Below are 13,636 nucleotides of genomic sequence, written 5' to 3' on the forward strand. Positions count from 1 at the left end.
TTCCCTTTCCGGAGCTGTGGTAATAATGCAATGCCACTCCCCCACCTCTTTTACCTCCCTCCCTATCCCTTTTGAAACATCTAAACCCCAGAACATTCAGCATCTATTCCTGCCATTATGACAGCCAAGTCTTTGTAATGGCCTCAATATCGTAGATGCATCCAAACCCCAAGGTCATCACTGTTGTTCATGATATCTCTAAGTATTAGATACCTAAAACATTGACTCTTAACCCCTCTCGCTCTTTTTTCTCTGTAATGCTGCTTGGCCAGCTGAGTACTTTCAGATTGTTCTGCTGTTATTTGCAATTATATGGCTGTATTTACCACCTCTAGATAAACAGTAGTGCATCAAAGGCAATGAAGAGCAGTCAAAACTATACTTAGAAAAAAACTATACTTCGCACGTTAACAAGATAATTTAGCTAAAAGCATGATTATTATCTAAGGGACTACTACTGGCCAGAACACCTAAGAATTCCACCCTGCTGCCCCAATGCTTTCATTGTTTTATTAGAAAGACTGCATCCTCCATGGAAACCACTTCCTTCAAAGTATTCTCTACAATTTGTGCCCAAACCTTTGTATCTGATTGAACACTCAACTTTCTGAAGAAAAAGGAGGGGAGCACCACAGGAATGGCATCTGCAGGTTTCTGAATTGGTTCAATTTTGTAAAAGATTTATAAATACACATAATTACTCAAGGTTTTATAAAGCACAATTTGATTTTTGGAAGAGATTTCAGTCCACAATTAAGTCAACCAGTAGTATAACACTCAGAATTATATAGCACAGAAAGCATGTCAGCCCATGTTTCCTTTGTTGATTCTTTAAAAAGAGCAATTGTATTGCCCTTATTCTGTAGTTTCACAATGACTCTTAAAAACCTTTTCTGCCAAGAGCCATTCAATTCACTTCTGAACACTGCTTTGAATCTGCTTCCACAGCTCTTTACAGGCAGCAGAAGTCATAACAATTCACAACATAAAAGAAACTGTCCTCACCCTATCTCTCTGATTCTTTTGCAGATCATCTTAAAATTACATGTTCTCAAAACTAGCCAGCATGAAAGACTATGCCAAGCTCCAATATTTGTGACAATGCTACAATTTAACAGGCATAATTGAGTGACGCAAGCTGTAGAGAAAATCCCAGAATAAACAATCTTCCAGAAACCATTGAGAAATTTTGTAGTAGTACAATTCAAAGTACCTTCTACAAATTACAACCAAGGCCATTATGGTTAAAGAAGAGCAAGCACCAAATCCCATACGAAGATGTGCTTCCTGGCATTAACTCAAACCTGCCCATCTCAATGGCTGCTAAATAATTAAGAGAATATTTTTATAATGGTGCAAAAAAATCTTAAGAGGTATCAATTGATGGGGTACTATGGTGTCTCTCTTTTTTAAAATCAAAATTTAGACAAAAAAAATCAGCTGCCTACTAAGAATTTCCATCTTTTCTCAACACCAGGTCCTATCTGAAGTAGATGCCTCAGCAGAGGGAAATTTACCGCATATGTTAAACAGGAAATGAAATCTTTTAAACAACATTAGATATTAGTGGGGGTACATGTGCATGATTGGAAGCCTGTGGAAAAGAGAGACCACCAGCATGAACTTGAGGAAAGTGGGGAAGAAGGGTAGCACTGTGAAGAAAGACATTAATGAACAGGGAGATCTAAATACATTATAACAACCAGCAATCTGTGGGCAAGAAGAGAAATGTTGCGTACAAACTAATCATATTCATTGTAAGCAGAAGCATAACCGGGCAAATGGGGTCATAGTGAACAATTAACTCATCACGGTAGCACAGCAGTTAGCGCGACGCTATTACAGCTTGGGGCATCAGAGTTCAGAGTTCAATTCCGACGTCATCTGCAAGGAGTCTGTACGTCCTCCCCATGGAATGCGTGGGTTTTCCACAGGTGCTCCGGTTTCCTGCCACAGTCCAAAGACGTACTGATTAGTAAGTTAATTGATCATTGTAAATTATCCCGTGATTAGGCTAAGGTTAAATCGGGGGTTGCTGGGCGGCACGACTTGAAGGGCCAGAAGGGCCTATTCCACACTGTACTTCAATAAATAAGTAACTCACACCAAATTGATCTGGAATCTTAAAGTTAAGGTCCAAACACGTGACCAGTAATAGCTCCAGTTAGTAGCTCATTACCATTAGTGGCTATGAGGTCTCTCAATATTGCACCATCAAAATGACCAGCTACAAAAATAGTAGTCATTGCTTTCCCCTAAAGAAAACAGACATCAGTTACAAGGACACTATACCTCATCATATATGCTCTCTATCTCACTGAGCAAACTTTTGGAGCGCAGAGTTTTGGTATCATTCTGTTTGAAGTTGATTCCCTGATGATCAAGGGACTTCAAGTAGTACTTCTCATTTTGCTCTCTCCAAATTTTATTAAAACCTCTTTGTGCTTCTCGCCATTCTTCCTCTTTTGCTTTTAACCTAGAAGGGAGGCAACAAAAAAAAGATTCTAATAAAAATTTCAAAGGTTCCAAGTTGCAATTTATGGCAATGTGCACATGTGAAGCAATGGAGCAAAGAGAATAGGAGGAACATGTAACTTCGACAAGATGACATAAGAAAAAGATTGGTCCCTGCTGAATCACAAATCACTCCTTCAAAATCAGCTCACAATTGCAACTCTGCTATCAGAGGGATATAGAGAGCTAAGACTGGTATCCTAAGAAGTTGTCACCCAACTCATGATATTCAGCTCCCACTGATATAGTAGTATTCATCTGTCCTGACTGGGAAGAAATATCTAAAAACAACGGACTTAAAATGGACACATTTAAAACAGATCTGAAGGTACAGTTCGTTAATGTTAAGCTTTCTCTTGGTACCTCATCAAAATTATACCTCGAAGGAAAGTCCTGTTTCAGAATTAGTGTTTTATACAACTTGATTGACTTCACCAAACTTCCATCTCCCTCTTTTCCTGAAAAAGATAGAATATAATTCCAAGAGCATTTTCTGGCCCCCAGTAGGTCATTCATGAAAATCTGGATAAAAATACTGAGGACTTGACAACATGGAATATTCCTCTCAGAAGAACTCAGAACTACAAAGCATAATTTCAGAATAAGAGATCACTTATTTAAGACAGGTGAGGAAGAATTTCTTTTCTTGGAGGATTATGAATTGTTGGAAGCTGAGGATCGCACAGAAAAGCTGAAAATAAAATCACATTTGCCATGATTTTACAGAATAACTGAACAGCCACACTAGCAGATGTGTGGCCTTTATTGGTCACAGTTCTTAAGTTCTTACCACAAAACTTGTGATGACTCCATCAGCTCAAATATAGGAGCCCACTTGTTGAGCCTTTCTAAAGGAGTCAATCTTTAGTACATTTAGTAACACTAATATAAGGCAATGTCAGAATAAAGCTACCTTTTTAGCACTATAGGAACAGCTACACCAGGGTTCTTTTTCAGTCCATCAAGAATGTCTGCAGCCTTGTCTGCATATATCCTCTGAATAGCCTTACGGTGAATCACTTCTGAAGTGCCTCCGAGGGTGTTATCCAAACGGAATTTAGCTTGGTCATCTGCTGACATTCGTGACAGCTTCTTCTGAACAGTCTCTAGGACACGGATCGTTGCTAGGTTTGTTTCCAAGACAACATCAAGCTGTGGAAAAAAATCCAACATAAGAAACTTGTTTTTTGCTGAATGTCAAAATTTTCCAATTTGTTTGTGTGAGAAGGTAAGAGACTTCTAAAATACAGAGTCAGGTATCAAATTCTAATCAAGACCAGCACTATTGACCCAGAATACATTCACTGGAGTAGTACCTGAGAGGACAGTAAACACTTGTAGGATTCTTTTGTGTACAGCCTAATAAATCCTAAACAATTATTTATAAACTTCCGTTAGAAGCTCCTGTTCCTTTCACTCGATATAGGAATGGCATGTGTTGCACTCATAAGGAATTGGAGAAGGAGGAGAAGGAAAATAATACCATTTGTTCAGGCCTGGATCAAGTAGATAAGTCATATCATAACAAGTTTACCTTAAAGTGAGCAAGAATAAAGCAGCATCTTTTAAAACTACTGTTGAAGATTAGATCAAAGTATTTGGAAAAGATCATAGTTCTAGTGTCTATTGATTTACTTTGAAATTGCACATGATCCACACCCACTGTGATTTAATCACCAATGGCAAATACTCAGAGCACTTCAATTTGACCAATCCTGCTACTATATGACCAGAAGGTGCAACTAGTACTCTTCCTCATGGATCACTGATCAGATCCTAAACAATGAGGTTATATTTCAGAGGGGAAAAATAGAACGGGGGCTTTTTACATATACCACTAAGTACAACTTCACAAGATACTTATGAACTGTGTCATACGAACATCTTCCGAATGAGGCTATTTACCATTTGGTTTTCTCTAGCATTCAAACAAATCATGGTTTATGTGCAACACAACTCAATCTAGCGCCTTTACTTTCTGAGGAAACTAAAGAAATTTGGCCCGTCCCCTAAAACCCTCACTAATTTTTATAGATGCACTGTAGAAAGCATTCTTCTAGGGTGCATCACAACCTGGTATGGAAGTTGTCCTGTCCAAGACCGAAAGAAGCTGCAGAAGATCGTGAACACGGCACAGCACATCACACAAACCAATCTTCCATCCGTGGACTCACTTTACACCGCATGCTGTCGGAGCAGTGCTGCCAGGATAATCAAGGACATGACACACCCAGCCAACAGACTTTTCGTCCCTCTTCTCTCCGGGAGAAGGTTCAGGAGCTTGAAGACTCGTACGGCCAGATTTGGGAACAGCTTCTTTCCAACTGTGATAAGGCTGCTGAACGGATCCTGACCCAGATCTGGGCCGTACCCTCCAAATATCCGGACCTGCCTCTCGGTTTTTTTGCACTACCTTACTTCCCATTTTTCTATTTTCTATTTATGACTTATAATTTAAATTTTTAATATTTACTAACTTTAACTATTTTAAATATTTTTAATATTTAATATTTGTAATCCAGGGAGTGTGAAGTGCAGAATCAAATATCGCTGTGATGATTGTATGTTTTAGTACCAATTGTTTGGCGACAATAAAGTATAAAGTATCTGTCGAACTTACCTTCATATCCCTTGACAGCTTTGCCTAACAGAAATTTTGTATTTTCAGTTCAAACATCCAAAACCTTTTGGGGTGATAGAGCTTAGGTTTCCAGAGTGTAGAAAAAGGGCCTTCTGATTTTGCTCTCAAGTTGTCCAGGTTCTTACATCAGGACTCATTTTTCCCACCAAATCCTTCTAATATTTTAATGCTTAATTAGATCACATTTTAATCTGCCAAACTCAATACCAAAATTAAGGCCAAATGTTAAATCAACTTAAGCAACAGATTGTGGACAGAACTCAATCAAAAGCAAGCTACGGATACAATCTAATACTGAATATATATAAATAGGAAGTAAGGGCTCAGCATATTAACGTTACCAATACCTGTATACATGGTATACCAATACACGTCTATTTTGTAGATTTTCTTACCTCAAACCTCTCATCTTCACACCTATAGATGTGTTCTTCGTATTGTGTTTTCTTTGAGCTGACAAAGGTGGAGTCTTCAGACCAGGAGGGGAAAGACACCCATGTATCATTTAATACCTGAAACAAAAGCACCAGTGATAGTTCCAAGGCAACAATAAGATGAACAATGTGAGCCTATCTGCAGAATCAGTGCTTCTACCAATGTTCGTACATACCCTTGCAGTGTTAATTTATGTGACAAGACCAAAGGTATTAGCAAGATTATCTGATAGAACTTACAGAAATTTTGCTGAATCAGTTTCCCACACTACTATCATGATTCTGAGTTCATACAAAGACTTTTGATAACTTATATGGAAAATGTCACATAAAAAACTTCATATGAAATACTGAAAGTTTTTGTGATCTGTGCCTAGATTTGTACAATTTTATCATGTATTAAAAATTGTTTTGACAAGCATACTAATACCCTGCACTACCTGTAGTGATTTTTGCTAGAAAATAACCATACTCAGTCTGAGAGTCACCTACACAAAAACCTGATGGCCAATATGAGCTGTTCAGCTATTTAGGAATTCCGTATTTAGCTACTGCAGAATATAGTGTGCAACAAAATAGTTCATAAAATGTTCCTTACTTCTTTGCAAAGAGGAGTTCTGCCGGTACACTTGGGTTGCTGGAAGCTTTTAGGCAGGGCACGATAACTTGAACCAAGTCGTTTACAAGAAGCATAATCAATTTCCATTGCAATACCTTCTGTAGCTCTCTCCTTTGGAAATGCTTCAATGTGGGAAGACTCCTTATAACCCAGGAAATTCTTAAACCACACAAAGAGCTCAGGAAACTTCCTGTAAAACAATATGAACAATTCAAAGAGAAAATATTGTTGCAGAACCATAAATTGGGGAAACATGCCCTTATGCCACCAAGTTGTTACCAACTACTTACACGAATCCTATTTTGTTCTTTCCACCGTTCCATCAATTCCTCTAGGATTCTACCACTCATCCAAACACTTGCATCAATTTACAGTGGTTAATTAATTTACCAACCTGCTTGCCTTTAGCACAGGCAGGAAACCAAAGCATACAGGGGCAATTAGCTATGGTCAAGGGATGTGTAAATTCCACATAAACAACACTGGGGGGAAGAGGGTGCAGTCACCATCAAAACCAACCTGCTGGTGCTCTGCAGTAGCTCTACCAGCCTTGGTCAGTGGTCTGATATGTACTTACCCAATCTAATTTAGCCTTCAGTTTTTCCCTTGTTCTCAGGGTTCTTAATCTCTCAACCAACATGTACTGAACTCAACTGGTCTCAAAACAAGCTTTCTACCACAATATATCTGTGTGGTATAGTTATATTAAGTTCTGTCATGTAGACTGTGGCCAATGAAGGGTAGAACACTTACAAGATATCTTTTTAAAACAAGTATACTGTAGATATGATTTTTTTTTCTTTAACCCCTGATAATCCAATGTCTGGATGTGCCACCCTGTTCTTTTAGAGAAAAGCAAATTAATTTGTTTAATGAGACATAGAGAGTAGTCACTTGTTGCTGAGTAACTTATGAAACATTATAAACATGCAATGGAAATTAAATTAATTTCAATTAAGAGCTTGCAGACCAGTATTATTAAATAGAGTTCTCCAATATGATGGTCAATTGATGCTCTCAGGAAATGCAAGTTGGTCCAAATTCTGTTGAGTCTTTACATCTATCAAAAGATCTTAAACCCCAGTAATTTAAAACACAATACAGTCACTATTTGTGGTAGTAGAGAGAATGAGGTTGTTAATTGCTTTGAAGTAACAATGATGGGTGGAGTGGCAGCTGAACTGTCACCTCTTCTGACCCTTTTAGTGTCCACTTACCAACAAAAAGCATTCTGAATATCTGCAAGTATTTTTAATCACTGGTTTGCTTTTTCAAACTGTAGATTATTTTCCAAGCTTACATCCAAAGGCTCAGTTTTTTTGATTTAGCCTTAGGTCAAAGTAACAAATTTCACATTATTGCCTAAAAGTTATTATGCTGAATCTGTAAATGAATAAAATATATAACCACAAAATCCTTTTATTCAAAATAAAACTCAAGCAAAATATTTATTCTGAACAAAAATGATGCTTCAATGTCTAAAGTTTAAAACCCTAATCAGAAACCAACACCCTGTCCTCTCAGATTACTCACCCTAGGAAAGGAAACACAAGCTGGACCAGCTCTGCACGAGAAATCACCTCCTGATTAAAAATGAGAAGACAGCGTAGGAAATTCTCATAAGCCTCTGCACTCCGTAGCGCCTTACGAACCTAAAATCAAATCATAACACTTTATTGGCATTTTCTTTCCTGCAATCATTTGTACTAACTAAGAAGCTGAAAAACAAAATAGTTAGTTAGAGATAAGCAAGTGCCTCACCAATACAGCAAACCGTCATGTTCTCTATTTACAGAGCTAATCTTTGCCTTCACAGATACATACTTAAATCCCATGCAGGTAGGGGTAAAGTTTGTACTTTCTTGTTCTCACAATATAAGAATAAAGTACAGACTCCTAGCTTTCTATTTAATCAAATGGACTGACTAGAGCTACGATGATGCTCAACAGCAACTCCTTCGAGCTCATCTGCGGAAACAGCTTAATTTCTACCTTTAATGTCTCTCTGTTTCCTTTTCAAGGTGGATGGGGCTAGGGCTACACTCAAACTTCGATCCTTTGTGATATCCCAAGGATGCGGCCTAAAAGACAAGCTTGCCTTTCAGGTTCCAAGGCTTCATGGCCTTGGGCACGAACTGATTCTATGCCGGTACTGCCGACTGAAATTGGATCAGCTGTTGGGATCTCTGTACTCAGTGAATTGCATGCTCTCTCCCTCTCTCGTTAGTTTGCAGCCAATTATTGAGTTGGAGAACTTGGTGGTGGGGGGGGGGGAATAACAAGGCACACCGTAACACCATAATCAGTGAGTTGTTTGCTTTTGTTGGTCTCCCCTCTCTGTCCCTTTACTAGGGAGAGAGCAAGCCTGTGGTATGTTGAATTGTGTGAACGATGAGTTTTTGTTGTACTGCAGATCATGGTCTCTCTTGGGGGCTTTCCTATTGCTTGCTTGGTGGGTGGAGGGTGCTGATGCTTTTTTTTTGCTGAAGGAAGTGGGGGTGGGGGGGAGTTCGTTGCTTTGTTGCTGCTTGTGCGTGGGGGGGAAGTAGGAGTGGCTTTGGGCTTCTAAAGTTCTTACTGTCACTCATTCTTTGGGGCAGCTTCTGTTTTCATGGATGTGTGTGAAGAACAAGAATTTCAGGTCGTACATTGTATACATATAACCATATAACAATTACAGCACGGAAACAGGCCATCTCTGCCCTTCTAGTCCATGCCGAACGCTTACTCTCACCTAGTCCCACTGACCGGCACTCAGCCCATAACCCTCCATTCCTTTCCTGTCCATATAGCTATCCAATTTTACTTTAAATGACAATATCAAGCCTGCCTCTACCACTTCTACCAGAAGCTTGTTCCACACAGCTACCACTCTCTGAGTAAAGAAGTTCTCCCTCGTGTTACCCCTAAACTTTTGCCCCCTAACTCTCAACTCATGTCCTCTTGTTTGAATCTCCCCTACTCTCAATGGAAAAGCCCTATCCATGTCAACTCTATCTACCCCGCTCATAATTTTTAAATACCTCTATCAAGTCCCCCCTCAACCTTCTACACTCCAAAGAATAAAGACCCAACTTGTTCAACCTTTCTCTGTAACTTAGGAGATGAAACCCAGGTAACATTCTGGTAAATCTTCTCTGTACTCTCTCTATTTTGTTGACATTTTTCCTGTAAGATTCTCTGATATTAAATGGAACTATTGATATCCTTGGATAACTGTACATGTTTCAAATGTTTATTCTGAAGTACAGGATTGTTATACTTTAGAACTGTATATTTGCTTCATTTTCAATTGAAATGCATGTGGAAAGTAGAAATGACAGATAAAACTTAGAGTAATTTCTCCCTATCTAAAAGCCTTTTTTAAGTTGATTGCAATCCAAAGGAAGAAGTTTACATAGAATTACAAGAACATACAAAACAGAGAAAGGGCCATTAAAGCCCATCTTCTACATGATGCCCATAATGCCTAACTATGCTAATCCCGTTTTCCCACAATGGCCTCATGTTTCTATATTTCTTTTCTATCCAGGTATCTGTCAAAATGTCTTTTAATTAGAATATTAATTTCTCCCTCCACTACCTCCTTTGGGAGCTCTTTTCAAATATTCATCACCCCCTATGTGAAAAACCTGCTCCCCAGTTCTCCTTTAGATTTCTCCCTTCTCCCTCTAGTTCTGGACTCCCCTGCACAGCAAAAGATTCCGACCATCTATCCTATTTATGGCCCTCATTTTGTAAACCTCAAATAGGTCACTCCTCAGTTTTCTACTTTGCACTGAAAATAAACCAGCCTATTCAATCTCTCCTCATAACTATGGCACTCCATTCCAGACAATATCTGGTGATACACAGTATGCAAACAATAGGTATTATCAATCCATTAAGATGCTGCAGGGTGGATTAATCAGCAGCCTAGTCCTGGTTAACTGTTATTCACGTCAATGTGGGTTATCATCATTCTACCCATCTCTGAGTAGATTCAAAGTTACACAAGTTAATATTGCTAAAACCTGTTTCAGAACTGCACAAACCAAAATACCACTTCCATCTTAACACCTCCATTCACCTCAGAACGATGATCCTGGATTTTTGATTATCTGCCATTCACTTTTCTGCAGGACATTGATTCTGACGTCAACAATATCCCAATGAAACTCAACAAAATTTTAAGAAATAATTTATCATCTTTAGATTAGGTCCTTCATAGCAATTCAGGCTCAACGGTAAGTACGGGTCACTTACAGTAAATTTTGTTTCTCTACTTAATGCATTAACACCCCAATTACCTGTACTATCACCACTTATATCACATATTTCTGGCTTCTAATCTATTACAGCCTTTTCCTGGTTTATTTCACTTTCAACGTTGGTTACATAATATTTCTCTTTAAAAACTATCCACAGTCAAGCAGTTCCATGGCCAAGAGCTTCTTTGGAGAATAGAGCATTGTTTTAACACCCTTGAGTAATGGAATGTTTATATTAATTACAGTGATAAAAGTTTTGGCAAATCAATTTCTTAAATTCACTGATTTTTTTTTAGATTATAAGGACATGCAGTCCTCTTTTATTGGCATTTAGTAATGCATGTGTTAAGAAATGATACAATATTCCTCCGGTGTGATATCACAAAACACAGGACAGACCAAGACTGAAAAAACTAACAAAACCACATAATTATAACATATAGTTACAACAGTGCAGCGATACCATAACTTGATGAAGAACAGTCCATGGCACAGCAAAAGAGTTCAAAGTTTCTCGCAAGTCCCACATCTCACACAGACAGGAGAAGGAAGAAAACTCTCCCTGCCATGCCCAACCACAGTCCGACTCTGAGTCGTCTGAAAACTTCGAGCCTTTGATCAGCCCTCCGGCACCGAGTACCATTTCTATCCGAATGATTTAACCTCAGTCTCGGTCACCAGCAGCAGGCAAAGCTGGGGATTTTGAGGCCTTCCCTCCGGAAGATTCTCGATCGCACAGTAACAACGGCAGCGAACCGGCGTTTCAGAAATTTCTCCAGATGTTCCTCTGTGCTTTCACGTCTGTCTCCATCAAATCAGAATTGTCCACGGCCCCTATTTAACGGATACGATATCATTTTCACTGGAGAGCTGCGCGCACGTGGCGCGCTGCTACCGCCTCCTCCCGCTGACTCGAAAGATTTCCTGGTGGTGGCTGATGGAGTAGCAGCAATTTGCCGTGGCTCCAACTGTAATTACCTTACTATTTCCAACCTGTCTTGAAACTTCTTTTTTAAGTGTGATATTCTTTCATTATGGCTGGAAGGAGTGCCAGAGGGTGATTTTCCTGCCTCTTTGGATTCTATTATGGATTTGCTGCAGTCATACACAAGGAGTCTCTGAGAAGTTTCAACAATTCAGCACTGAATTTAAACAAATAGATGGTAAATTGGATTCTATTCAACAAACTCTTAATGAACACGATAAACGTATTAAAAATAATGAGGAAAATTTGTCGGCTCTGGAAACGGAAGTGAATGAATTGCAGAAGCTTTGTGAAAAGCAATCGAAGTCCAACGAAAAGTTAAGACAGAAGATTATCAACCTAAAAAATAGAAGAAGGAACATCCTACAGGTTCTGGGTCTCGAAGAATTAATCGAAGGTAATCATCTTATGGAGTTTTATGCAAACTTTTTGCAAGAATTATTTCCAGAGATTTTGATGTCTGTGCCTATGATCGATCGAGTTCACAGACCTCCTGCATTTAGACCTCCTAACGGTCAGAGACCAAGATCAGTAATAATCTGTTTTCAGGAATTTAAAACAAAGGAACTCTTAATTCGCGAATCTCGTCGAAGAGGTATGATTGACTATAATGGTCGCAAGATTAGTATTGTCAAAGATTATTCACCTGAGGTTATGCAGGAACATATTAAGTTCAAAGAAGTTATGTCTGAGCTTTTTAATAAGGGTTTCAAGCCTTCCCTTCGCTACCCAGCCCGACTCAGAATCACACTTAAAAACGATTCTTTCGAATGGTTCTGCTCGACTGTTGAAGCACAAAAGTTTTTAAAATCCGAAGGCTAGCTGTTTAGTTTCTCCTCACATGAAGACACAAGATTAAATGAGAAACTTTTAATTCGCAAATCCTGTCCAAGGGGCATGATTAGTTATAGGGTGGAATACCATGATTCTCGAAGATTATTCGTTTGAGGTTATACAGGAATGTGCTAAGCTTAAACGAGCTCTGTTGGAATTTTTTTAACAAGTGTTTTAACCCATCCCTTGGCTACCCAGTTTGACTGAGAACCTCATTAAAGATGGATCCTTCGAATGATTTCGTTTGAATGTTGAAGCACAAAGATTTGTTAAATTTGAAGGCTAACAGCTTAGTCTGTTTTTCCATGAAGATATAAGATTAATGTTTAATGTCTATCTGTATGAATAATTGTATCTTTTACTTTTGGTAAACCTTTGTAACTAACTTCCTTTCGTATTTTTTAATACTGTATTTTTGATATACGAGAATTGAATCTCTTGTTTGGGTACTGTTTAGTCTAGATTGGAATGTAAATAACCTTGAAACTAATTGGAGCGATCACCAGGATTTTTTTTGGGGTGGGTGTCCATAGTTCGTAGATACCAACTTTCTATTGGTTGGTTTTCTTTCTATGGGAGGTGGGCGAGGGTATGGTTTTTTCCCCCAGAAGCTGTTTTTGGATTTTTTGCTAACTTGTTGCTTGGTTACCATTTCTCAAGGTTTATGCCTTGGCTTTTAACTTACATTTTAACCCTTCCTTTAAATAATATTAAAAATGGACCAAACTATTAATTTACTCAGTTTTAAAGTGAAAGGATTAATCACAGTTAAACGTAATAAGATTTTTGCTTACATTAAGAAATTTAAGGTCCCTATTATTTTTTGTACAAGAAACTCACATACGCAAATGTGATAATCTACGTTTTTTAGCTGTTGGAATGGACTTTGTTTTCACTCTTCTTTTCAGGCCAAATCTAGAGGAGTTTCGATTCTTAAAGATAATACACTTTCCTATGTCCAACATAAAGTACTGTCTGATACTAATGGACGTTTTGTTACAGTTTCAGGAAAACTAGATAATAAATTACTAGTATTTGCCAATGTGTATGCCCCAAATGTAAATGATCCAGGATTCTTTGAACGTTTTTTTTTCCATTTTTACCAGATCTGAATCTTTATTCTTTGGTGATGGGAGGAGATTTTAACTGTTGGCTAGACCCAATTTTAGACCGATCATCTTCTAAACCAGCGTCTCTTAATAAATCAGCTTTGTTTATTCAATCTTTTTTATTGAAGTGTGGTATAGTTGATGTTTGGCCTTTTTTACATCCTTTAGATAGGGAATATTCATTTTTTTCCCAATGTTTATCATACATATTCCAGGATTGATTATTTTTTTAAAATCGATAGTCAAATGA

The 13,636-nt window shown here is 38.3% G+C and overlaps 1 protein-coding gene across 4 annotated transcripts in view; it reads right to left on the minus strand.

Moving 5' to 3' along the window:
- Positions 1-13,636, minus strand: part of sin3aa (SIN3 transcription regulator family member Aa) — a 139,431-nt gene that overhangs the window by 35,739 nt on the left and 90,056 nt on the right. For all 4 annotated transcript variants that reach the window (XM_063070907.1, XM_063070906.1, XM_063070908.1 and 1 more), the window contains 5 exons: positions 7,742-7,860; positions 6,188-6,398; positions 5,551-5,667; positions 3,428-3,666; positions 2,293-2,476 (listed from right to left, as the gene is read on the minus strand). In XM_063070907.1, coding sequence (XP_062926977.1) covers positions 2,293-2,476; positions 3,428-3,666; positions 5,551-5,667; positions 6,188-6,398; positions 7,742-7,860 — 870 coding nt within the window. The remainder of the gene's footprint in view (positions 1-2,292; positions 2,477-3,427; positions 3,667-5,550; positions 5,668-6,187; positions 6,399-7,741; positions 7,861-13,636) is intronic.

This window comes from Mobula hypostoma, chromosome 18 (assembly GCF_963921235.1).
Source record: "Mobula hypostoma chromosome 18, sMobHyp1.1, whole genome shotgun sequence".
Lineage (NCBI taxonomy): Eukaryota > Metazoa > Chordata > Chondrichthyes > Myliobatiformes > Myliobatidae > Mobula > Mobula hypostoma.